The following is a 25,639-nucleotide window of genomic DNA, read 5'->3' as shown; positions in this document are numbered from 1 at the left end:
GGCCCTTGGTTCTGTTCAGGCCTCCATGGATTGGACGGTCCTCACCCACAGCGAGAAGGGCCATGCTTACTCAGTCTACTGACTCAAATGCTCACTTCCTCCCCAAAGACCCTCACAGTTTAACTAGCCGTCTGGGCAGCCTTTGACCCAGTCAGGCTGACACATGAAAGTGACCGTCGCATTCCTCCCTGGCCTTCCTTGGATGGAGTCCTAGTTTCGCAGGGGTGCACATCAGACTTCCACATCCTGGTTAGGTATGAGCTCCCCTGGAGCAGAGTCCCGGTCTTCTCCTCAGTGTTCTCTGCAGCCGACACAACGCTTTCCATGTACTGAATGTTCAATAAGAATGTGTTGGATGGTTCATTGATCCAATAAACTTATGTCTATGCCAATACAGAATTGCTCCTGAAAAGCTGTGGGTAAATCAATTCTTTGTAAATTGAATCTTATTTCAAAGGTACAAGGGATCTTCAGCATTTAAAGGAAACTTAGGTCAATCTTTGGGAATCCAAGAGTCCTCATGGATAAGGAAGCTGATCCGTAGAGAGATAAAGTGTCTTGTTGCAATCTGATATGCTGGCCAAATACAGTGTTCCTTAAAGTCAAGTGTACCTATTTTTTAGGTAAAGAGTGGCTCAGAAGTCCAGCCATGGGGTTTATTGCATTAGATTAATAATATCATAATTCCAGCAGTATTTATCTTTAGTCTGCAGATATTTAGTAGATTTCAGTTAAAGCATTATTTCAGTTGTACACTAATGAGTGAATTCTATATTGAACTGTTTTCCATTTTATAGCAGGTTAATAAAAACAAAAGAATATACAAGCAGCCAAAGCTCTGGCCAAGAAAATTCACTTGTAAAAGGCCCCTGACTCAACGCACTGAGTTTTTCTTCTGTGACTTGGGTTGACCATGTGCTCCTGGGTTCTCTATTGTGGTGGTGAAAGTCCTTAGGCTGTGGCTTAATGTTAAGTGTGAGAAAGATGTTGAGAGAGATTTAGTGAAACCTTTTGGACACCTCACTGATTGAATTACTCATTTAAAATTGATCAGGTTTTATCAACATCTGTATTGGATTGATTTAGTTTCTTCTTGCTGTGTTCTAGAATGAAGTAATTTATTATATGAGAGGAACTTGAGAAAAAAAGCACAGCTCCTTTGGATCACTATTTTGGATGATCCAAACCAAAGCAATAAAAAATCACAGCATGCATTTCGCTTGCTCTCCTTTCTCTTCATAGTCATTTTCACATGACTTCTGCTTGTCAAAAATGATTTTGAAGTTGTCATTTACTACAGAAGAGGCTTCCTTTTCATTTGGGATTTTAGTTTCCTGACAGGGAACAGTGAATCGGATGTGAAGGGCAGGAGTTAATTTGTACTGATACTCACTAACAGTTATGGTACAGATATCACCTCATTTAATTCTCACAGCTCTGCAGGCTGGAAATTGTTAGCCCCATTTTGCAGATCTCGAGACTCACAGGGATAAACAAACTTGCTCACACTGTGAGTGCATCCCTGGGGCATCAGTGTCTGGAATCCTCTTGGCCATTTCCACAGCCAGGGCGCCGTCTTCTAGTTTTCATGTGGGTATTAGTGTTGGCTGCTGTGACCACTGTTTTTGGAAGACAGTGTGATATCATTTGCATAATAATCTCTTGAATGAGGCACATGCATGCTAAGTTGCTTTAGTCATGTCTAACTCTTTGTGACCCTGTGGACTGTAGCCCACCAGGGATAAGGCATACTATTTGAGCAATTCAAAAAATTATGGATGAATGGAAACTTTAGATTGTCCACCCCCTCAGTCTTTGTGCTCATCACAGTCCCCACTTAACCAGAGGTGTATGCTTCCTGGACTAGTCCTGTGGTGCCACGCCAGGATATATATAAGTGATGGGGGTGGAAGGTGTGTTTTCATGTTGGTGTGAATATAAATATGGGATAGAGGGCAAATAAACTATGTGTGGGTTTATAAAATTCAAGACTAAAGCTGACCGCATTCAGCTGAAGCTCCGATACTTTGGCCACTTGAGGCGAACAGCTGTCTCATTGGAAAAGACCCTGATGCTGGGAAAGATTGAGGGTGACAGAGGATGAGATGATTGGATGGCATCACCGACTCAGTGGACATGAACTTGGGCAAAGTCTGGTAGATGGTGAAGGACAGGGAAGCCTGGTGTGCTGCTGTCCATAGGGTTGCAGAGAGTCGGACACGACTGAGCGACTGAATAACAGCAACGACAACAGAAGCCGACCTGTGCTGCTTGTAGTAGGTGGCTTCTGACTCTGCTCCTAGGATGTGGAGGGCTCTGGTTCATTTTCTCCATCTGTTATGGGTCCTTCTGAGTAAAAGTTGAATGTTAGTGGATTTGAAGTAGAAATAGTCTTTCTTGAATTCTGGCTGGTTTGAAGTTTTTTTTAAAAATGGGGGGGGCGGTCAGGGATCAATTTAGATGTTCAGGCTCCTTTCCTGTTTCTGTTTCCTTTGCTTTTCTTTGGATTGAAGTGTAAATGAGCAATGCTCACAGATGAAACACAGCAGAGAAGGCAGGTTACGGGTAAATTGGAAAATCAAACTCAGGGAAGATTTATTATTTTTAAATTATGTAACAAATTTAATGAAATCTAATGAAGCAAACAAATTTAATGAAAAAGTGAATTGACAATTTAAAATATTCTGTGTAGCTTCTAAAAAATGAATACCAATAAGTTTGAAATCACTAAATCATAGTAATCTCCTACTTTATGCAAGAGAGTTCTGTTAATTAAAATTTAAAGTCTAAACATATTTTGGGCAAGATTACTATCGTCAGATAACTGTGTGTGATATCCTTCAGTTGCTTTAAATGGTTCTCATTCTCAGCTGCACAGTGAAGTCATAAAGAAAGCTTGAAAAATACTAATGCCTGAGCTCCACTCCCAGACATTCAGATTTCATTGTTCTGGATTATGGCCTGGGTATAAGCATTTTGTAAAACTCCCCAGGAGAGTCTAATGTGCTTCCAATGTTAAGAACCATAGATAGTTTATTATAATCATTCTTTAATCACATTTGCTTGTTTTTTTTTGTTTGTTTTTTTTTTTAATTAGGTCTCCGTATTTTAACATTTTGACTTTAGAGTTTAAAATTTTGAAGGTAGCTCAGATCAACTTACAGGCAATTCAGAATCTTGACCTTTATCCTTAAAGTTTTTATATTTCAGATGGCAGTTACTGTAAAGATTACCCTTTTCCTTTTGCAGCATCATATACTGAGCACCAGGACCTAGGTTTTTGAAACCTCCCCGTAGACCCTTTTTAAACTGTTCTGGGCCTACAGGCTATGGCAGGACCTGGCTGTTAATTCAGTACTTTCATCTGATTGACACAGGGAGGATCACTGGGCACCTAGGGGAGGCCTTCCTGTTATTAATTCCTTTCTGGATGTCCTTTATGTGTTTGCCCAGAGGCCTTGGCATTGGGCACGTTGTGAAAGTCATAAAATTAAAGAAGTATTTTGCACTGGCTGCTCAGCCTGACATTCAGAAAAACAAACTGCAGTAATGGCTGGCTCGTCCTCCCTGAAAGAACGTGCACCAAACGTCTTTTTGGTGTGTATTTCTTGGTAGAATTTGCAGGCTGCCTACTGTGCGCTGATGGATGAAGAAGGGTTAGTGCCGATGCTGAGGCCACAGCTGCTGGAAGCTGTTTGTAACCTGCGTGACCCTCTGGGGTGGGTAGGTGTGTGTGTGTGACTGCGTGTATATGCACCCACACATGGACGTGCTGTGGTGTACGTATATTACTTAAAAAAAAAAAAGAACCTTGAAACATGAAGTTCATTTTTAAAATGTAAACCTCTGAATGGGTGAGTCTCCAACTTTTGTAGGCATATCAGGATCAGATATGGTATCAAATTTGGGGTTCAAAGTTGGAGAGGCAGTGATTTAAATAAACTTTGTCCCCAAAGCTATTTTTCTTAGAAGCCCTGACAGATTCCAGCGCGTCTATGACGGTTTCATACAGAAGCAAATGCACGTGTTTTACCATTTGTGGAAATTATAGTTTTGAAACTGGGAAGGTCTGTGTATCACTGTCGGCTCTATTTTTGGAAATAATGGAGGAAGTATTTCAACCTGATTACTGCCTGTGGAGTGAGGAATTTCTTAGTATTTGACTGACCACCTGCTGATACTTTATTTCCTTAGAGCTCCTCAAGTCCTTATAAGAATCACCCAACAGTCTGAAATCAAAATGATGTCTTACTGTAAAATGTCAGCTATCTGTCGTAAAAAAATTACATGCCATTTTAAATATAATTGCCATGCCTCTCCTCTCTCCCTTACGTGCAAACATTTAAGAATAACAGAATCCTTGCAAAATGAGTAGGAGCAGTCCAAGGTTCAAGCTTTGCAAATCTGAGAAACTGCCTGCCTTCTATTTTGAGTGTGTTAATAGTCCAGATAATTGTAGCTCCACTTACTGCCCTTTCTGTCTCTCTACCTCCGGGTCATCCTTGTGACATTTTAGGGATGCTGTTCATGTGTTGCTGCTGCTGAATTCTGTCCAGTGAAGCTTATTTGTTTTCTCTTCAGCTAGGTTCTATCCTCTGTTTACTTGTCTTGGTATTCTCTTTCCTTTCTGTGCTGCTACCAGACTTTCCTTTCCCTGCCTTTGTGTTGTGCCAGCAGACTAGGGGAGCTTGTGGGCTCCCCCTGTGGGAGCCCTGTGTGGGTAAATGTCACTGCTTTAGACAAAGAAGAGCTTGGCCACATCCCGACTCGAGACGCAGCTCAGATCGCCACCCCTTACACATGGTACCTGGCCCTTTGAGGGCATCTGTTTACTGCACACTTCTGAAACACTGGCTGGTTTGGCAGCAGGTCTCTAACTCATTGCTTATCTGTATCCTCGGGATTAAGGTGAAAAGTGGCCAGTGGGGGTGAGTGACCGCGCGTCTGCTCCCCCACAGGCGCCAGGGGAGCGAGAACTCCCCCGTGAGACGCTGTTGGAAAGCAGTGCTGCAGCTGGAGCCTCCTGGGGCCGCCTCGGTCTCACTGTGGGGCGCATAGTTCAGTTGACTCAGCATCTGTGATGGCACGCTAGGGTCTAGGCACTGATCTGAGAAGTCTTACCCACCTTAAGGCTGTGTCTTGACATTAAGAACATGCTTGTGTAGTAATGCTGTGTTCTCAGCACCTCAGGGCTTTTGAAAGAGGCACTTGCCTTCAGTTATTTCTACCTGGCAGCTGCTGCCTTGGGGCTCCCTGTCGGGTGTGGAGGACATGGGGACAGTGTAGAGCGTCCCCACCAGGCCGTCCCTCCCTTCTTTTGCCCCTCAGGTCAGGAACGGCACGTGCTCCCAGTGGGCAACGACCACGGGTCAGCTGCCCCTTTCCTTCAACTTTGCTTTATTTACTCAGGGACCTTGGAGGCTCAGAAGGTACTCAGCTCATTTTTATATAATTCTGCTCGTTTAGAACATGATTGTTATTAGTATTGAAGAAAACTTTGAAGACTTTCTCATGATGGTTTTCCTTCTTATTCTCAAATTAAATCCATCAGCCTTGCCCAAGATCTGGTCCAAAAGAGGGCCACCAGTCCACAGGGGAGATCCTTTTAGCCTTCAAGCACGTATGTCCGGACTCAAGCCAACTGTCCTCCCAGCCTTCTCCTGTGTCCTCTCCTGTGCCCCTCCAGTCTCCCGCCCCTTCCTCCTGCTCACTGACCGCTGCTGACGCCCACAGACAAACCGGTTCTGTTCAAGAGGACACAAGGCCGAGCAGGTTCTTAGACTTTGCATGAGGTTCCCTAGTCGGCTCTGCCACTTCCCCGCTGTGGACCGTGGGCACATCCTCGACCCTGCCTGCCTCAGGCTCCTCATCTGTAAAGCAGCGAACATAATAGCACTTAACATGCTTAGCACAACTAGCTGTTACTGTTATTTCCCAAACAGGCTACTTTAACAGCATTACTGAGATGATTTGAGGCTGTGAAACCCACCTGTTTGAAGCATAAATTCAGAGCTCTTCCTTTACAGGGCTCACAGGGCTGTCCAGCCGTCACTAGACACTGACTTTTGAACCTCCCAAATAAACCTTGTCCCTGTCAGCAGTCTCTTGCCATGCTCTTCCCTCTTCCTGCTCTGCTTCCTCTCCTCAGGTAACCTCTGACCTACTTTGTCTATATAGACTTGCCTTATTCTGGGCATTCATATTAATGCAGTCGTAAGCCATGCGATTCTTTGTGATAACCACTCTCAGCACAGTGATTCAAAGGTTCATCTGTTTTTCGTTTTACTGATGAATAATATTACGTTGTTTATCCACTCACATATTGTTTATCCATCGTCTCCTGAAAGACACTTGTGGTGTTTCCACCTTTTGGCTGTTATGACTAGCACTGCTGTGAGTATTCACGCATGAGTTTTTGTGTGGACATGTGTTTTCATTTCTCGAGGACGAGTACCTAGGAGTGGGATTACTGGGTCATGTGCTAATTCTATGTTTGACGCTTTGAGGAGCTGATAGGCTGCTTCCACTTTATAGTCCCGTCAGCAATGTGTGAGGCTTACAGTTTCTCCATGTCCTTGCCAGCACTTGCTCTTATTTGTCTTTGTAAAAGCCGTTATAGTGGTGGTTTGGGATAGGTTTTCTCATTATGATTTTGATTTCTGTAATGACTGATGTTGAGCATTGTTATGTGGGGTGCTCTCCGTCTGACTCTCTGTGACCTACGGACTGTAGCCCGCCAGGCTCCTCTGCCCATGGGTTTCTCCGGGCAGGAGCACTGGAGCGGCTTGCCGTCTTCTTCTCCAGGGGACCTTCCAGCCCAAGCATTGACCACATCTCTTATGTTTCCTCCATTGTGCCTATTAGCTTAAATGTGTTGACTGTTTGGACATAATGAATATAAAAAGTACCAGTTCCTGCTTTAATAAAGTTTGCAACCATGGCAAGAGAGGATAGTTTTTAAGTCAGTACTGTATGGGCAATCTCATTAGCATAACAGTGGGGGTGAGAGTGTCTTGAAATACCAGTGACCAGGTGAGCAGACACAAGCTATTGATCTGAAGCACTTGGAGCAGTGGCTGAGAAAGGAGTGTGTCTATTTCTGAGGCAACGGCTAGATGTCTGCCTTAAGGACTTTTGATTGAGGTAAGATTTGTAAATACTGAAATTCACAGATATAAGTGTACAATTCAATGAGTTTTGACAAATGTATAAATTCGCGCAGCCACCACCTTAGTCGGGAAACGGAACAGTTCTGTCACTCGATCACATTTCTTCTTGTCCATTCCAGTCAATCTCTATCACTGTCTGCAACCATTTTTCTGATTTCTTTTCACATAGATTAGGTTTGCCTGTGTTTAAATTTCATATAAAGGGATGAATCCTAGAGTATGGACAGTTTTCCTTTCACCCAGCATGATGTCCGTGAAATTCCTCCATTGTGTCGAGTTATTGATTTCTTCATTTTTATCAATGTCATCTCTGTTGTTTTCAATTTAGGGTGTTATAATTCATGCCACTGTGACTATTCATATAAAGTTATTTGTGTGGACATTCTTTTCTCTCAGAGAAATATATAGGCCGGAAATTTCTGGTTCATTGAACAGGTGTTTAACTTGATAAGAAATTGCCAGATCTTTTTCTCAGATGGCTGTACTATTTTTACACTCTCACCGGTCATTGAGGAGGATGTTATAGTTGCAACATGTATTTGCCCACATTTAGTGATGTCTGTCTTTTACAATTTAGCCATAATCATCCCTAATGTCAGATGGTATTAAGCAACTTCCTGTGTGCTTGTTAGCTCTTGGTATTTCTTCCTTTGTAAAGTGTGTGTTCAAGACTTTTGCTCATTTTATTTACATTTTCTTTGTGTTATCATTGAGTAGTAGGCATTCATATATAATCTGACTTCAAGTCTTCAAGATACGTGTAACCAAAATATTTTCTCCCACTTTGTGGCTTTCATATTCATTATCTTAACAGTGCGTTTGTTTCAAGTTACGTTTTGAGACAATCTCATTATTTTGCTGATTAGGAAACTCTAGAGTAGGAAGTTGAGTTAGCCAAGCTCACAGAGCTGGTTGGGGTAAAGGTGGGGTTTGAGCTGTGGTGGTCTGCCTCCTGAGTCCTTGCTCTAAGCAGCTATGATGTATAAATACAAGTACTTCTCTTTGAGAACCCTTTACTGTTTATGACTTTGTTGAAATCAGTAAGCATTATCTACTTGAATTTAGATATTCTTAAGAAGTTCTTCTCCCATGTAATTTTCTTGGTCTAAAATTAAACCTTCACCATTTAGGTCTCTTCTGAGTCCCAGTTTTATGTCAGTTCACATGTGACAGGAACTCACCAGTCTGCATTAATCAGAGAAAGATAAATCGCACCTGAATTTCTTTTCTCGGACCTTTTGGCCTTTAATCTGATTTGGAGTTTTAGGATTATTTGAAAAAATATTGGAGAGAAATATTATACCATGTTCAAGAAAAATGTTGGTTATTTCTGATAACCCTCCTCTTTGGTTGGTCATACTTTTATACTGCAGACCATAGAAATGACAATTTAGTACAATTCTACTTTGAAATAAAATATTGGAGAGCTGGAAGCTTATTGCCGTTTAGAGAAACGGAGAAATTGTTTTTACCCCACTGCCTCTTATTATTAATTGATATGCTGAAATAGATTAGCACAGTGCAGGCTCAAACCAGTGCATAAATACAGCCATTTATGTCTTACCATCAGCTTCACTGTGGATTCATCTCACTGAAAGCTTGAACGGCTTCTTAGGGGAAGACATTGGAAGGGTAGTTTTACCCCATGAGTCCCCTTAAATATGCTGTTAATTCGCATTGATTTTAGAGAAAACAGAGAGAATCAGTTTGGCTCCCCCTGACTAAAGGCGTCGGCAAGCTGCTCCAGTGCTGTTTAATGGGAATTGCGGAGACCCCTCCTGCTTGCCTGCTTGCACACAGCTCCCAACACCAGCGGAACACCGCCGAGCTCTTCCTAGATGAACTTTTGAACAGAAAATGATGACTCTACCGTGAACTCGAGGTGTACGCGGTGTGCCGTTTGATCTGCTTTCTCCTGATTTCAGTGCTCCCAGAGGACAGTCAGCAGCCGGCCCTGTCCTCCTCCCTGTAGTGCACTCAGGTGTCCTGGCCGCTGGTTCCCAAGCCCTGTCCCCAGCCAAGCTTAGCGACCGCTGCCACCCCACCAGGCCAGTCCTCTTCATCCAGGGGCCTTTCCAGGGGCGCAAGGACGGCGCCCTGCTCACCTTTCAGAGCTGGGCCCAGGCCCAGACCTACAGACGGATGGCGGATGGAGGCGTGCCGTACCTAAAACGATTCTCATTTGTCGTAAAGGATGAGACAGTTCTCTAACAAGCCTCCAGAAGCCTTTGCGAGCCACTGTGTAGCTGAAGCGGCACAGTGAGCTGGACCTGAGCCTCGTGGTTCCGTCCAGCCGTGGATCAGCCCCTGAGCAGTCTGGGTCTGTCAGGTTGCTCTGGACGCTGGACCCCTCAACCAGGGGGCGTCTGCGGCCCCGAACCGCACTGCGGGCCGTCCAGGGCCCTGGCTGGCACTTGTGTGCTTACCTCCTCTGTTGCCCTTGGCGTGGCTGACCAGCCTCTTGCTCTCCAGGCCGTGACTCCTCAGGGCAGGAATGAGCTGTCTTGGGCAGCTGGGAGCTGCTCAGCAGGTGAGGGGTGGTGAGGTGATGATGAGGTGTGACGTGGGGCAGGAGCCCCTTCTGTACAAAGCTCTGCCCAGACCAGGAAGGGGTGAGGGTCTGGCTGCTGTTGATCAGAGATGCTGCTGTGTGGGGGTGGGGGGTGGAAGCCTGGCTTACAGTTCAACCTCCAGTTCTGCCCCTGTCAGAAGCACTTAGGAGAGAGTGACAGTGTGAGAACACCTGATTCCTGTGTCTCCTGGTCATTGTAATAGGTTAGGTCTATTATGTTTGAAATCAGATCTGTTGATATTTGTTCAGTTGTAGCTACCTCTCGCCCTGAAATTCGTGACATTCATTCATTTTACAGGGCAGAGGTAGGAACATTTGACGTGACATGCAGAGAAGCTGGCTAACTTTTTTAGCCACAGAATGTGATGGTATATCCTACTATATTTGAAAGTCTGTCACTGGAAAATGTTTGTTTCTGATAAAGTAGAAGTAAGAGGCCCGAGAATTAGCTGGGATGGCAGAGCCACTGTCTCCTCCTCTTTCTTCTGTCTGTGTTCCTTCCCTTCTTCATCTAAGCTTAGCATCAGGTCGTCACAGAAAGTGCAGGTTGAAACAGCTAGGCTTAAAACACACAGAGGACTTTTTCCTGAGACAGTTGTCTTACAGGATCGTCTTTCTACATTGTGGTGTGACCTTTCCATATTTGCAGATTTAACTAGAGGAGACCATATCTAATCATATACTTAAAGTTTACCTTAGAAATACATTTAAAATCCACAACAGCTGTTTTAAAAAGATTAATAGTACTATTATGAAGAAGCACAATGTGGTGTGAGATTGAATTACCGGCTCCGACAGGTGTACAGAGTGACCTGCAGGGCTGAGATCTGAATGACTGTATTTATGGGAAAGAGCCTTTCACCCATATTTTTCTGAGTAGCTGTTCGCAAATGATGTGTTACGCCCTGTGCTTCTGTTTCTCGCTGGGTTTGAAAAATAAAACTTTCCATTAGTGGTAAATTCATAAGCTTGGGGCATGAAAATGTTTGAATTTGATATAAAAGAAGTTTTGAAAGGAAGATTAGTGGTTTAAACCAAAAGATTAGTCACCCTGGGAAATTCAGCTGTTGAGAAAGCCGAGTTCAGTAACGCCAGGTCCTGCTCCAGCTGATTGCTCCCTCACACTGAGATTCCTAATCTTCCTGCTGCACTCCCACCTGACTGGCAGGGCTGATTACCACGGCTTAATACTTTCTCCATCACCAGAGCACAGGGGGCTCCTCTGCTTCAGAACCCCCTTGTTTGTGGCAGGTTGATTCCTCTACCAAGTGGAAGGTGATTATTATTATTTCTTTACCCATTATCACTTTAAAACGGAGGAGAAGAAGGGAAGGTACTGAACAGGTTACAATTAGCAGTGGTCGTGCTGAAATTCTCTCACGGGCAGCATTGCAAGAATCACTTGACGTTTGACTTTCTTAGCACCTGATAGTTGAGTCCCGTCCATTCTGCCATGAAAGTGTCTGGTACTAGATCCTCCATATTCCACGGGAGGCAGATAATTAAACCCACGGCGAGGCCCCCTTCCACACGGGAGGCTAGCGTGGAACCACAAGACATGGCTCTCCTTCAGAGCATCTCAGCCTCTGGCTTCCCCATGGAAATGACTCCTGTGGAGGCACATGGTCCCGGTTCCCTTCTAGACCAACAGAAGGTGGTCTTCATATTGGGTAGGTAAAGGTAAATCTGTTTACATTTTATCTGAAAACCTTAAAGGTCCATTTAGGGAAATGACTTCTACATCTTAAAACCAAGATGTTGTCTTGAGAGAGCATTATGTCCATTCCTTCCCTCTGGATGGACCTTAAATGTGTATCATCTCTCTCTCCTCAGTGACTTGTGTTCTATTTCATCATATGTGAAAATGGAAATTTCACAGTTTTTCTTAGTAATTCACTCAGGATTCTATGAATGTTCATTGTACGAATACAGAAGCATACTTAATCTCTGCTCATTCTTCCTGAAGAAGGAGAGATCTGTTAGTCATTACCTGGGAAAACACACACACACACACCCACACACACGCACCGCCACACACACGCCACACGCCACACACACGCACACGCCACACACACGCACACACCACACACACACGCCTCAGAGAGCACCAGGCAGAGCACTGACATTGCCCCAGGTCCGTCTGAGAATCTTATCTCAGGTAACTCAATCACTTTTGTCTTTATGGGTCTTTTCAGACTCTTTCTGCTCCATTTAAGGTATATAAAGATCACAAACTTTTGTAGGGATCTGAGCAGACCTGAATACTAACCTTTCTGCTTCTCTTTCTCTTCCCAGAGCTTTTATGTTTTGTTAGCTTTAAACCCTCTTAACTTCACGATCAACTCGCTATACTTTAGTGCTGAATAGCTCTAGGTTCAGAAAGATTAACTGTGTTATTCTGCACATTGGCTAATCTACATTAAAATACTTGTTGTAATTAAAAATTTTAAATTAGACATTTAGTGTTCCGGAACATTGACGTAGTTACTACCCTTCTTCCTACAATAAATGTTAGAGTCTGTGCTAACTGTAATTGTACAGTCATTTAGATCACAAGGTTTCCGCTTGCCAGCTATTTGAAACTATTCTTTTCAAAAAATTTTTTTCTCCTAGATCACAGTATCCAACCCAGTTTTTACATAGTATAGGCATATTTGTGAAAAAGTGTTAGTTGTTTAGTCATATATGACTCTTTGTGATCCCATGGACTGTAGCCTGCCAGGCTCCTCTGTCTATGGAATTCTCCAGGCAAGAATACTAAAGTGGGTAACCATTCTCTTCTCCAGAGAATCTTCCCAACCCAGGGATCAAACCCGGTCTCCTGTATTGCAGGTGGATTCTTTACCATCTGAGCCAGCAGGGAAGCCCATAGGCATATTTATTAAACTGTGAATACTTGGAAAACTTGAATTATTATGGTATTTACACTTAGAACATTTATACGTTAAATCAGTGATGCCTTGTCAATTATACAACCAAATCAAGTTTTTGAGCATTTATCTTGAAGCCTTTTTCTTTCAGAAAGGTTTTTTTTTTTCCCCATGATTCGCCCTTGTAGGAGGGGAACCACACGAAGGCATGTCTTCCTCTGTTGGTGAGCGTAGTGCAGATGGCAAGGCGTTGGCCTGTAGCTCAGCCAGTCCCAAGGTGTCAAAGCTATATCCATTGCAACTCAGCTTTATCAGACTGCTTGGGTCATGGCACTAGATGATTTTAGCTGAAATACATAGCAAAAAGGGCTTCCCTGATAGCTCAGTTGGTACAGAATCTGCCTGCAATGCAGGAGACCTGGGTTTGATCCCTGGGAAGATCCCATGGAGAAGGGAAAGGCTACCCACTCCAGTATTCTGGCCTGGAGAATTCCAAGGACTGTATAGTCTGTGGGGTTACAAAGAGTGGGACATGACTGAGCGACTTTCATATAGTGAAAAAGGAAATTGGACACACAGTTGGCATTCAGAGCCTACAATCTGCTTGAATTATAACCTAGAGTAGGTGATGTGTGTGGAGAAGGCGATGGCACCCCACTCCAGTACTCTTGCCTGGAAAATCCCATGGACGGAGGAGCCTGGTGGGCTGCAGTCCATGGGGTCGCTAAGAGTCGGACACGACTGAGTGACTTCACTTTCACTTTTCACTTTCATTCGTTGGAGAAGGAAATGGCAACCCACTCCAGTGTTCTTGCCTGGAGAATTCCAGGGACGGGGGAACCTGGTGGGCTGCAGTCCATGGGGTCGCACAGAGTCGTACACGACTGAAGCGACTTAGCAGCAGCAGCAGGTGATGTGTGGCAGAAGCCCTGGAGCTCTGGGGCTGGGACGAGGATTGGCTGCTCCAGCCCTTGAGTTAGGTTAGGGTCACAGTATTGGACACTTGCCCAGCCCTTCTCCTGTGCTCAATGGAGGCTGTCACCTCTGACGGGACAGAAAGTGTGCCCTGTCCTGACACTCCCAGCACTGGTGACAGGATCAGGGTGTGCTTCTTGAGCAGGAAGTGGTGCGAGTCAGAGATCCAAGTCTCCTTCTGGACAGCCCTCTCTCCTTCACCCCCGAGTTCGGTCCGTCGTTGTCTCTTTTGCCACCTAAATCTTGCTTTAGAGCTATCCATGTCCCCCAGTCTCCACCACCGCGGTCAGCCCTGTTCCCTGACCCAGCCTGCCATCGCCTTTCAGAGCATTTCCTGGGTTATTGCAGGGACCTCCTACCTGGTCTGCCCCCACTGCTCTGGCCCTCTTCACTCCTCCTCAACTTTGCAGCCAAAATGAGCTTTTAACCACACAGCCCCCTCACAGCCTTTCTGCTGTCGTTTTGGACAAATAGCAATCATCATCATCATCATTATACTGACAGTACTTTAGACCAAGGCCTGTAAATAGGGTGGTCACACAATTCATCATTCACACGAGAGCGCTTCTGAACGTGAAGTGGGCGCCATTGGGACCCACACAAGGGTGGTGTGGGGAGCAGGTGTGTGCCTGCCGCGCCCGCTGCCATCGCCCTCCCTGAGCCGCAGCGCTGCTCGCGGTCAACCTCTGTGCTGTCTGGCGGCGCCTGCCCTGCCTGCCGCCCCACTGGGCCTCTGCACGTGCTGTCTGAGTATTTGAAAACTACTGATCTTTCAGCTGTTAGCTCCTGTCTGGCATCTCACTGACTAGGTTAAATCTCCTTATTATAGACTCTAACTACACTCACTGATGCACTTTAGCATTTATTTATTTGAATAAATACTGGTAAGAAACTGGTAGTATTGTATTACCAATATACCAGTTATAGAATACAGTGGTCGGCACAATGGCAAAATAAACTCTATCTATTTAAATTTATGTACTTAGTACAGAAGAAACCGGCTAAACATATACAATTTAATGTAAAAATATACTCTCGATTTTAGCACTGTTAATATGCTATTTTATATGCATGCTGCTGCTGCTGCTGCTGCTAAGTCACTTCAGTCGTGTCGGACTCTGTGCAACCCCTGAGACGGCAGCCCACCAGGCTCCCCGTCCCTGGGATTCTCCAGGCAAGAACACTGGAGTGGGTTGCCATTTCCTTCTCCAATGCATGAAAGTGAAAAGTGAAAGTGAAGTCGCTCAGTTGTGTCCGACTCTGAGCGACCCCATAGACTGCAGCCTACCAGGCTCTTTTGTCCATGGGATTTTCCAGGCAAGAGTACTGGAGTGGGGTGCCATTGCCTTGCATATTTGATATTTATTATGCTTTATTTGAAAAATACAGTAATTTAAAAGTTCAGTCTTGTAATTCTACAAATTTATCAAATATTTGAAGTTATGACAGGGATTCTTGAGAAGGTGTCTCTATTGAGAGATCTGTGACATTTAGAGTTATGATGTACAGAGTAGCTGGATTCTGGAACAGATTGTATGCGTGTCTGATTCTTTGCGACCCCACGGACTGTAGCCTGCCAGGGATTCTCCAGACAAGAACACTGGGGAGGAGGGTTGCCATGCCCTCCTACAGGGGATCTTTCTGACTCAGGGATCAAACCTGTGTCTCTTATGTCCCCTGCATTGGCAGGCAGGTTTCTTTACCACTTTTCTTTAACAGATTAACTGGGGTTTAAATCATGATTTTGCCACATACCGTCTTGGTGGCCTTGAACAAATCAGTTTCCCTCTGCCTCTCTTTACACATTTTTAAAGTGGGTATAATAACGATGTCTATTTTTTTAATTTTTTAACTTTACAATATTGTATTGGTTTTGCCATATATCAAAATGAATCCACCACAGGTATACATGTGTTCCCTATCCTGAACCCTCCTCCCTCCTCCCTCCCCATACCATCCCTCTGGGTCGTCCCAGTGCACCAGCTCCAAGCATCCAGTATCGTGCATCGAACCTGGACTGGCGACTCATTTCATACGTGATATTATACGTATTTCAATGCCATTCTCCCAAATCATCCCACCCTCTCCCTCTCCCACAGAGTCCAAAAGACTGTTCTATACATCAGTGTCTCTTTTGCTGTCTCGTATACAGGGTTATTGTTACCATCTTTCTAAATTCCATATATATGCGTTAGTATACTGTATTGGTGTTTTTCTTTCTGGCTTACTTCACTCTGTATAATAGGCTCCAGTTTCATCCACCTCATTAGAACTGATTCAAATATATTCTTTTTAATGGCTGAGTAATACTCCATTGTGTATATGGACCACAGCTTTCTTATCCATTCATCTGCTGATGGACATCTAGGTTGCTTCCATGTCCTGGCTATTATAAACAGTGCTGCGATGAACATTGGGGTACACGTGTCTCTTTCAGTTCTGGTTTCCTCAGTGTGTATGCCCAGCAGTGGGATTACTGGGTCATAAGGCAGTTCTATTTCCAGTTTTTTAAGGAATCTCCACACTGTTCTCCATAATGGCTGTACTAGTTTGCATTCCCACCAACAGTGTAAGAGGGTTCCCTTTTCTCCACACCCTCTCCAGCATTTATTGCTTGTAGACTTTTGGATCGCAGCCATTCTGACTGGCGTGAAATGGTACCTCATAGTGGTTTTGATTTGCATTTCTCTGATAATGAGTGATGTTGAGCATCTTTTCATGTGTTTGTTAGCCATCTGTATGTCTTCTTTGGAGAAATGTCTATTTAGTTCTTTGGCCCATTTTTTGACTGGGTCATTTATTTTTCTGGAGTTGAGCTGCAGGAGTTGCTTGTATATTTTTGAGATTAGTTGTTTGTCAGTTGCTTCATTTGCTATTATTTTCTCCCATTCTGAAGGCTGTCTTTTCACCTTGCTTAGAGTTTCCTTTGTTGTGCAGAAGCTTTTAAGTTTAATTAGGTCCCATTTGTTTATTTTTGCTTTTATTTCCAGTATTCTGGGAGGTGGGTCATAGAGGATCCTGCTGTGATGTATGTCGGAGCGTGTTTTGCCTATGTTCTCCTCTAGGAGTTTTATAGTTTCTGGTCTTATGTTTAGATCTTTAATCCATTTTGAGTTTATTTTTGTGTATGGTGTTAGAAAGTGCTCTAGTTTCATTCTTTTACAAGTGGTTGACCAGTTTTCCCAGCACCACTTGTTAAAGAGATTGTCTTTAATCCATTGTATATTCTTGCCTCCTTTGTCAAAGATAAGGTGTCCATAGGTGCGTGGATTTATCTCTGGGCTTTCTATTTTGTTCCATTGATCTATATTTCTGTCTTTGTGCCAGTACCATACTGTCTTGATGACTGTGGCTTTGTAGTAGAGCCTGAAGTCAGGCAGGTTGATTCCTCCAGTTCCGTTCTTCTTTCTCAAGATAGCTTTGGCTATTCGAGGTTTTTTGTATTTCCATACAAATTGTGAAATTATTTGTTCTAGCTCTGTGAAGAATACCGTTGGTAGCTTGATAGGGATTGCATTGAATCTATAAATTGCTTTGGGTAGTATACTCATTTTCACTATATTGATTCTTCCAATCCATGAACATGGTCTATTTCTCCATCTATTAGTGTCCTGTTTGATTTCTTTCACCAGTGTTTTATAGTTTTCTATATATAGGTCTTTAGTTTCTTTAGGTAGATATATTCCTAAGTATTTTATTCTTTTCGTTGCAATGGTGAATGGAATTGTTTCCTTAATTTCTCTTTCTGTTTTCTCATTATTAGTATATAGGAATGCAAGGGATTTCTGTGTGTTGATTTTATATCCTGCAACTTTACTATAATCATTGATTAGTTCTAGTAATTTTCTGGTGGAATCTTTAGGGTTTTCTAAGTAGAGGATCATGTCATCTGCAAACAGTGAGAGTTTTACTTCTTCTTTTCCAATTTGGATTCCTTTTATTTCTTTTTGTGCTCTGATTGCTATGGCCAAAACTTCCAAAACTATGTTGAATAGTAATGGTGAAAGTGGGCACCCTTGTCTTGTTCCTGACTTTAGGGGAAATGCTTTCAATTTTTCACCATTGAGGATAATGTTTGCTGTGGGTTTGTCATATATAGCTTTTATTATGTTGAGGTATGTTCCTTCTATTCCTGCTTTCTGGAGAGTTTTTATCATAAATGGATGTTGAATTTTGTCAAAGGCTTTCTCTGCATCTATTGAGATAATCATATGGCTTTTATTTTTCAATTTGTTAATGTAGTGTATTACATTGATTGATTTGCGGATATTGAAGAATCCTTGCATCCCTGGAATAAAGCCCACTTGGTCATGGTGTATGATCTTTTTAATGTGTTGTTGGATTCTGATTGCTAGAATTTTGTTAAGGATTTTTGCATCTATGTTCATCAGTGATATTGTCCTGTAGTTTTCTTTTTTTGTGGGATCTTTGTCAGGTTTTGGTATTAGGGTGATGGTGGCCTCATAGAATGAGTTTGGAAGTTTACCTTCCTCTGCAATTTTCTGGAAGAGTTTGAGTAGGATAGTTGTTAGCTCTTCTCTAAATTTTTGGTAGAATTCAGCTGTGAAGCTGTCTGGACCTGGGCTTTTGTTTGCTGGAAGATTTTTGATTACAGTTTCAATTTCCGTGCTTGTGATGGGTCTGTTAAGATTTTCTATTTCTTCCTGGTCCAGTTTTGGAAAGTTGTACTTTTCTAAGAATTTGTCCATTTCTTCCACGTTGTCCATTTTATTGGCACATAATTGCTGATAGTAGTCTCATGATCCTTTGTATTTCTGTGTTGTCTGTTGTGATCTCTCCATTTTCATTTCTAATTTTATTGATTTGATTTTTCTCCCTTTGTTTCTTGATGAGTCTGGCTAATGGTTTGTCAATTTTATTTATCCTTTCAAAGAACCAGCTTTTGGCTTTGTTGATTTTTGCTATGGTCTCTTTTGTTTCTTTTGCATTTATTTCTGCCCTAATTTTTAAGATTTCTTTCCTTCTACTAACCCTGGGGTCTTCATTTCTTCCTTTTCTAGTTGCTTTAGGTGTAGAGTTAGGTTATTTATTTGACTTTTTTCTTGTTTCTTGAGGTATGCCTGTATTGCTATGAACTTTCCCCTTAGGACTGCTTTTACAGTGTCCCACAGGTTTTAGGTTGTCTATTTTAGAGGGCTTCTGTGAGAATTAAATCACTTAATGCATATAAAACACTTGGAACAGTTTCCAGCACAGTAGACACTAAGTTAATCCTAGCTGTTGCTATTATTTGTACTGTTATTATATTTATTCATTGAACAAATATTTATACTTTTTTCCTGGCATTGGTCTCAGAACTCTGACAAGATTAATACAGGGCAGGGGAATCCGCTGAGTGTAAGTCAGGGTTTGTTAGGGCGTGTGGGTGGGAGGAGCTCTGTGAACCTGGAGGAGGGGAATTCATCAGCTTGCTGGGAGCTGGGGGGAGTACCCAGGGTGGGGAAGGAGCATGAAAGGTCCCTGAGGCAGAAAGGGCTTCTCCCGAGTGCGTCCCTGAGTCCAGGCGGTAGGAGGCCTGAAGGACAGACTATGAGGCTGTGCCCCAGGGCTTTTGTTAGAAAAATGAGAGGTCGGTAATTCTTTCTGTTTTACCCATGAAGAAACAAAAATCCACATGTCCTGATCAGGATCACACAGAGAATCGGGAGCTAGCACTGGAAGCAAGTCTCCTGTGTGGTTTTTTTTTTTTCAAATTAATGAAGCATCATACAAAAATTCCACAAGTCAGAATGACTTTCTGAGTTCTCACAGTGAGAGCCCCTGTGTACCCACATCTTGGTGTGCTCTCCACAGCTGCCCTGCTGCACCCCCCCCACCCCCCCCACCCCGCCCCGCACTCCCTCCCCGAGAGGTATCTTACCTCTGCTCACCCCCAGCACTGCAGACCAGGTTTGCCTGGGTTTGAACTTTATGAACTTCTGCATGGGAGCCTTATGCTGTAATCCTTTCCCTGACTGGCTTCTCTCACTACACGTACATCTGTGAGATCCATCCGTGGCGTCCTGTGTTGTGTATGGCAGTAGTGGGTTCCTTACAGTTGCTGCGAGCTGTTCCTCTGTGTGAATACACATGGGTTTTCCGGTGTGATAGCCCCTGAATGTCACCATGAGATGCAGCGTGTGTGTGAGACGAAAGCTGGATTGAGATTCATGTCATTTACATCTGTAGGTTAATATTGCTCATCCTACTTTTTTTTTTTTTTCAGCTAAGTGAAGGTTATATTTTTCTTTTAGAATCAAAGTATATAACCTTGATTGTCATACTTTGAGAGTGTGTTGTTGTTTAATCATCGAGTCATGTCCAAGTGTTTTGCGACCCCATGGAGTGTAGCCCGCCAGGCTCCTCTGTCCCTGGGATTTACCAGACACGAATGCTGAAGCGGGTTGCTATTTCCTTCTCCAAGGGATCTTTCCGACCAGGGATGGAACCCGAGTTTCCTGCATTGGCAGGTGGATTCTTTATCACTGAGCCACCAGGGAAGCCCACTTTGAGAGTATAATACCATATTAAAACAAAGGCTTGCATCAGCAGAGATTGTGTGATGTGTGATAAGTAAGTGTTAATCACGAATGGAAATGACTTAGATTAGCTTGCCAGGTGGTTTAAGATGGTCCTGTCATAGAACACCAACCTTTTGAAATGTTATCCTGGGGGAATGCAGGTTTCTAGGGGGTGAAGGATAATTTGCTACTTAACTGGGCCAAATGGCCACCGTTGCTGCTTTTTAAAGTCAGGTCTCTCTAAAGACAGTGATCGATTAGCTGGATGAACGCCATTTCATGTGTTTTCCACTCAGTTTTTTTTCCTCTCTCTCTTTTTTCTTTAATGTTTCAGATGACGTTGTGCCATACTTTAAAACAGAGCCAGGCCTTCCGCAGATCCACCTGGAAGGGAACCGCCTCGTGCTCACTTGCCTTGCAGAAGGGAGCTGGCCTTTGGAATTCAAGTGGACGCACAACGACAGTGAGCTCACCACCTACACCAGCGAATATAAGTAATTGATTCCTTGAAAATAAGATTACGCTTCACAGTGGTATATTCAGAGTATTTGCCTTATTGGCCGTGATAGCACGGGGTGGGGGGAATATTGGATTGCATTGGTAATGCATTAAGGATTAAGGGAATCCATTTGAACATGTAATCAGAATGTGATTTACTATCCAATACAGGTTGTATTTACACTTAGGAAGTCTGTCATTATATTTGTAAGAGTAAGCCCCTTAGTGAAATTACCAGACCAAAAGAAGGTGTAGTTACAGTGGAATGCAAATAACAGCTTCAGCTGATGAAACTTGCCGCCCTGAGGCAACAGTCCTGCCCACCAGTATTGTTCCTGCCTGAAGAGCATCACAGCTTTCAACAGGTCAGAGCTTCTGGAGCTCTGGTTGCCAACAAGACTGCCCTGGCTGACCGTCAGAGCTGGGGTGGGCACAGTGGAACTCCAGGAGGATGGGCATGAACAAAGCATGTACAGTCAGCAAAAGTGAGCATTCACTGGACTGGGGGCGGGGTGAGGGTGTCGGGGGTGCTCAGTACAGGGGACTGAGAGGGGCCGGGGTGAGAGTGTCAGGGGGACCCAGTACAGAGGACTGAGAGGGGTTGGGGTGAGGATATTGGGGGGACCCAGTACAGAGGACTGAGAGGGGATGGGGGCAAGGGTGTCAGGGGGACCCAGTACAGGGGACTGAGAGGGGCTGGGTGAGGGTGTCGGGGGGACCCAGTACAGGGGACTGAGAGGGGATGGGAGCGAGGGTGTTGGGGGGACCCAGTACAGAGGACTGAGAGGGCATGGGGGTGAGGGTGTCGGGGGGACCCAGTACAGAGGACTGAGGGGGACGGGGGCGAGGGTGTTGGGGGGACCCAGTACAGGGGACTGAGAGGGGCTGGGGTGAGGATATTGGGGGGACCCAGTACAGGGGACTGAGAGGGGCTGGGGTGAGGATATTGGGGGGACCCAGTACAGAGGACTGAGAGGGCATGGGGGTGAGGGTGTCGGGGGGACCCAGTACAGGGGACTGAGAGGGGCCGGGGTGAGGGTGTTGGGGGTACTCAGTACAGGGACTGAGAGGGGCCGGGGTGAGGGTGTCGGGGGGACCCAGTACAGGGACTGAGAGGGGCCGGGGTGAGGGTGTCGGGGGGACCCAGTACAGGGACTGAGGGGGAGCTGGAGCTCAGGTCTGAGGTGTAGCTTCCCCAGGAAGCGTGTGGACCAGCTTCCCAGCCTCGGGACCTCCTGGCAGCGCTTGAGGTCTTCCCGGGTGTGTGTTCCCACCTCCTTTTCAATGCGGGGATGATGCTGGATGCAGTTCTAAGTGGGATGGAGAATTACTGACTGCCAAACATTCCCAGAGGCCCCAAAGTCAGCAGGATTCAGCAGTGCTGTGCTCTTAATTAAAGGAAATAAGAAAGAGAATTGACGATCTAGAGGTGTTTTCAGTAGAGTAATGAGCTTCTCCACGGGGGCATAGCCCACCGTGTATTCTTCACCCCAGAAGTTATAACATGGTGGTCCATGAGCCGCAGTCAGCCCGCCTAGAATGCGGTGTGCATATTTTAAATATCAGTTAAGATATATATTTGTGTGTGTGTATACACCCAGTATTTGTTCCTCAGTTGATTGCCAGCATTTAACACTTATAAGAGTTCACATAAAATTCTGCTTTTTAGGCCCTCTGGAACAATGAGCAGGCCTGGGCTCCTGGGTGCACACAGAAGCAGGTGCTAGGCGATGCTGTGCTGCGTGCCGGCAGGGACACCCATTTCTCAGCACGCTCTGGTCCCCACCCTGTAACACCCCACTTGCTCTGTGCGGTCCTGTTATCCACCTGCCCTGTGTGGACAGAGGAGTCTGTGTCCTCCTCTTTCATCATTTGGTCTGTACTGTGAGAGGACCTGCTGTTTTGAGAGCAATTGACCACAATAGTTAAGAGCATGTTGAAGTCAGACAGACCTAGGTTTGAATCTCAGCTCACCACCAGTTACAAGCTGCCTGTTAGCCCCACTTTCAATAACCTGCAAAATAGGGGTGATCAAGCCTCGTCTGTGGTGTTGTGAGCATTGAAAGACTCTCATGTATGTAAAACAGCATACTTTCTGGCCCACAAGCAACAGTTAATAAATTGTAGGCAACATTATATTTTATTGTAATATGACATAGGGCTTGGTTTATTAGAAGGGGGTATAAGAAAGGAAAAAAAAAAGTGAACTTAGGAATGAGAACTGTTATGAGCTTTGATGGCAGATGACTTGGGTTCAAATACTACTATTCAACTTACTATCTTTGGACAAGTTATTTAACCCAGTTTGATCTTTTCCCATCTGTAAAATGGGTATAATAAAACCCACCCTAAAGCGGTCTCATAAAAATTAAGTGATATGATGTTTCAAATGCCCCAGGAAGAAGGAAGTGAGGTTTCAAAAGAATCCATCTTGTTTTTCCCCATGAAAAGAATTAGTAATGTGGGTGATCCATAACAGTGGTCTTAAAACTGGGGGATATGCTATGGATAGTGGCAGAGGAATGGTCTCTGGATCTCCCGTTTCCTCAGGCATATTAGTTGAGCTGCCTGAGAACGCATCTCTGTGATGGTACCTGCCGTTCTCATCTTGTACCTGCTTTGCATTGTCTCTTCCACTTCACAGAAAAGCACACACCTTTCCCAGTTTGAGTCTTCTGTGCAACCACATCTTCAGCGCACAAGACTAGCACAGTTTAAAATACTGGGCTTGGAACTTCCCTGGTGGTCCAGAGATTAAGACTCCGAGCTCCCAGTGCAGGGAGCCTCTGGTTAGATCCCTGGTCAGGGAACTAGATTGCATGTGCTGCACCTAAGATTCTGCATGCTGCAATGAAGATCGCAGATCCCACATGCTGCCACCAAGACCTGGCTCAACCAAGTAAATAATTATTAAAAAGTAAAACAAAATACCGGGCTCGAAGAAGCCTCTTTTAAACATCCCCTGGAGCTTCTTGCCTTCTCTCTATATGTACTTCTTTCAAGGGAAGAGTATGACACTAAAAATGGGGTCTTTTGCCCAGTCTTGGGATTTTCCTAATTCGGATGTCTGTAGGTGGTCAGCAAGAGCGGTACCATTTTCTTGTGAACACCCTTCCCTTTTCCATTCTCCAACCATCATCAAAGTATATATTGAGCCTCAAGGAATGTTTATGAGAACAAAGCAGGGAGACATCTGCAAGAAACACCACAGGCCAGGCGTCTTGTTGTATCCGGGCTGTAAACTTAGCATCAAGCTCCGTGGCTTACACATTAACACAAAATAGAATTACAGTTTTCAGGATTTGTCAGAAAGAAAACATCTGCTGAGAAATACTCTTCTCTGAAGTACACTTATCTCCATTTCACCTACCCAGAAAGGAGAAGATCTTGGCAAGGCCTCAGTGGCAGATCGCAATGAGGGCGAGTGTGTGCGTGTGTGTGTGTGTGTGTGTGTGAGTGTGTAAAGTTTTGTTTATTTTCTTCAAATCAGTGTTCCCCCTTGATGTAGAAAGACCACGCACTATAGGAAAGTTAATGCTTTATATTTTCTCATTCATTTGGAAGACACTTGCATTAACTTTTGCAAAAAGATATCATTTGATATTCCAAATCCATATTCATTTTTATTACCTCAGTGTGTTTTGCTTGCTGGTATGCATCAGCCTCTTTGCTACTTGTTTGTTTCTCTGTGTTCTCATTAGATTTAAATTAACTGTATGCAGATATGTGATCAATAACTTTTCTTTTTGTAGTTAATTTCTATCCAGTTCTGTTCATTCTATTAAATAACTTCCCACTCACCAAAATGTAAAGTAATTGGGGGAGAAAAAACCACTTTCACTCAAGAGGCATACCTTCTTTCTACAATTTTACTGTTCAATGATGATTTTTCAAAATTTGTAATACATATATGTTGTTTTGATTAGCTGTATAGTAACAATAATTACAATCAACATGTAATCCACATGAAATTTTTTTAAGTGCTCAGAATATTTTGGTCAAAGGATATTCTTTTAAAATTATCATTTATATATTGTATATTTTTATTTCAGAGAAGTATGTTGGATAATAAATGATGAGTATCTTTCAGGTATGGACACATGTCACATTAGAATAAAATTCTGTGGGGTGAGTAGATTTAATACTCAAGTTCAAAGAGTAAAAAGAAACCATATGAGAGTTCTGTTTGTTCATTTTTAAGAAATAAATATTGTGGATATCAAAATAATTATATTATTTAAATTCCATTGGATACTTTTCAAACTGTGTGACAGTTTTATTTTAAAATGCCAAAACACACACCGTGCCATTATTACATGTGCAACTATTTAAACTTCTCTGTGAGAGAACATCTTTTGTGTCAACTTAAAAATATGCGAGGAGACTAAGCTTTTTGCATGGCTCTTTGCACCAGCAAATTTACCTGCTAGCCTGACACACCCTCGATAATCCCCAGGAAGACAAAGCGCTGTTGCTTGTACTGAAGCAGGATTCACTTTATATTTATATATGGTTCATTATATATGCACCATTGAAATAAAGTAGATGCTTCACTACCGTTTCACCAGAAACTCGTTAAGAAGAAATGGGTTATTCTGAAGCAAAAATGGTTTAGGTTAGACGTGATGAATTATTTTCTTTGCACTGAGGGCTTCAGACACTGAGATGGGTTATCAAGGATCCATTGTATTTTGTCATCATTTTTTTCAAGATATAAAACCTGTCTAAAAGTCCTAGACTATTTTTTCAAATGACTCTTTTATCTGCTTCCTTCCAATAAGCACATTCAGCTGTCATATGTTAGCCTTCACGAGGCTGATGTAAGTCTCAAATTGAAAAACATGGATGTGCTATGAAACGGGAGCTGTATTCCTACCTAGCATTGAGGCCCTCTTTCTCCTCCACTCTACCCTTTGGTGTAGACAATGAAAATCCTAACCCTAAGAAAAGCAAATAGTATAAATTCAGCTTGTCCATCTTTGGCTAAAAATAGCACATTCTTTGCTGCTTGTGTTACAAACTGCAGGATGAATT

The 25,639-nt window shown here is 43.6% G+C and overlaps 1 protein-coding gene across 4 annotated transcripts in view; it reads left to right on the top strand.

The window, feature by feature from the left end:
- LOC133238799 (protein sidekick-1) overlaps positions 1 to 25,639 on the top strand; it is a 733,626-nt gene that overhangs the window by 259,583 nt on the left and 448,404 nt on the right. For all 4 annotated transcript variants that reach the window (XM_061402289.1, XM_061402290.1, XM_061402292.1 and 1 more), the window contains exon 2: positions 20,442 to 20,601. In XM_061402289.1, coding sequence (XP_061258273.1) covers positions 20,442 to 20,601 — 160 coding nt within the window. The remainder of the gene's footprint in view (positions 1 to 20,441; positions 20,602 to 25,639) is intronic.

Source organism: Bos javanicus, chromosome 25, assembly GCF_032452875.1.
Source record: "Bos javanicus breed banteng chromosome 25, ARS-OSU_banteng_1.0, whole genome shotgun sequence".
Classification (NCBI taxonomy): Eukaryota; Metazoa; Chordata; class Mammalia; order Artiodactyla; family Bovidae; genus Bos; species Bos javanicus.
The sequence above is the reverse complement of the archived record's forward strand: the minus strand, read 5'-3'. Positions and strand labels throughout refer to the sequence as shown.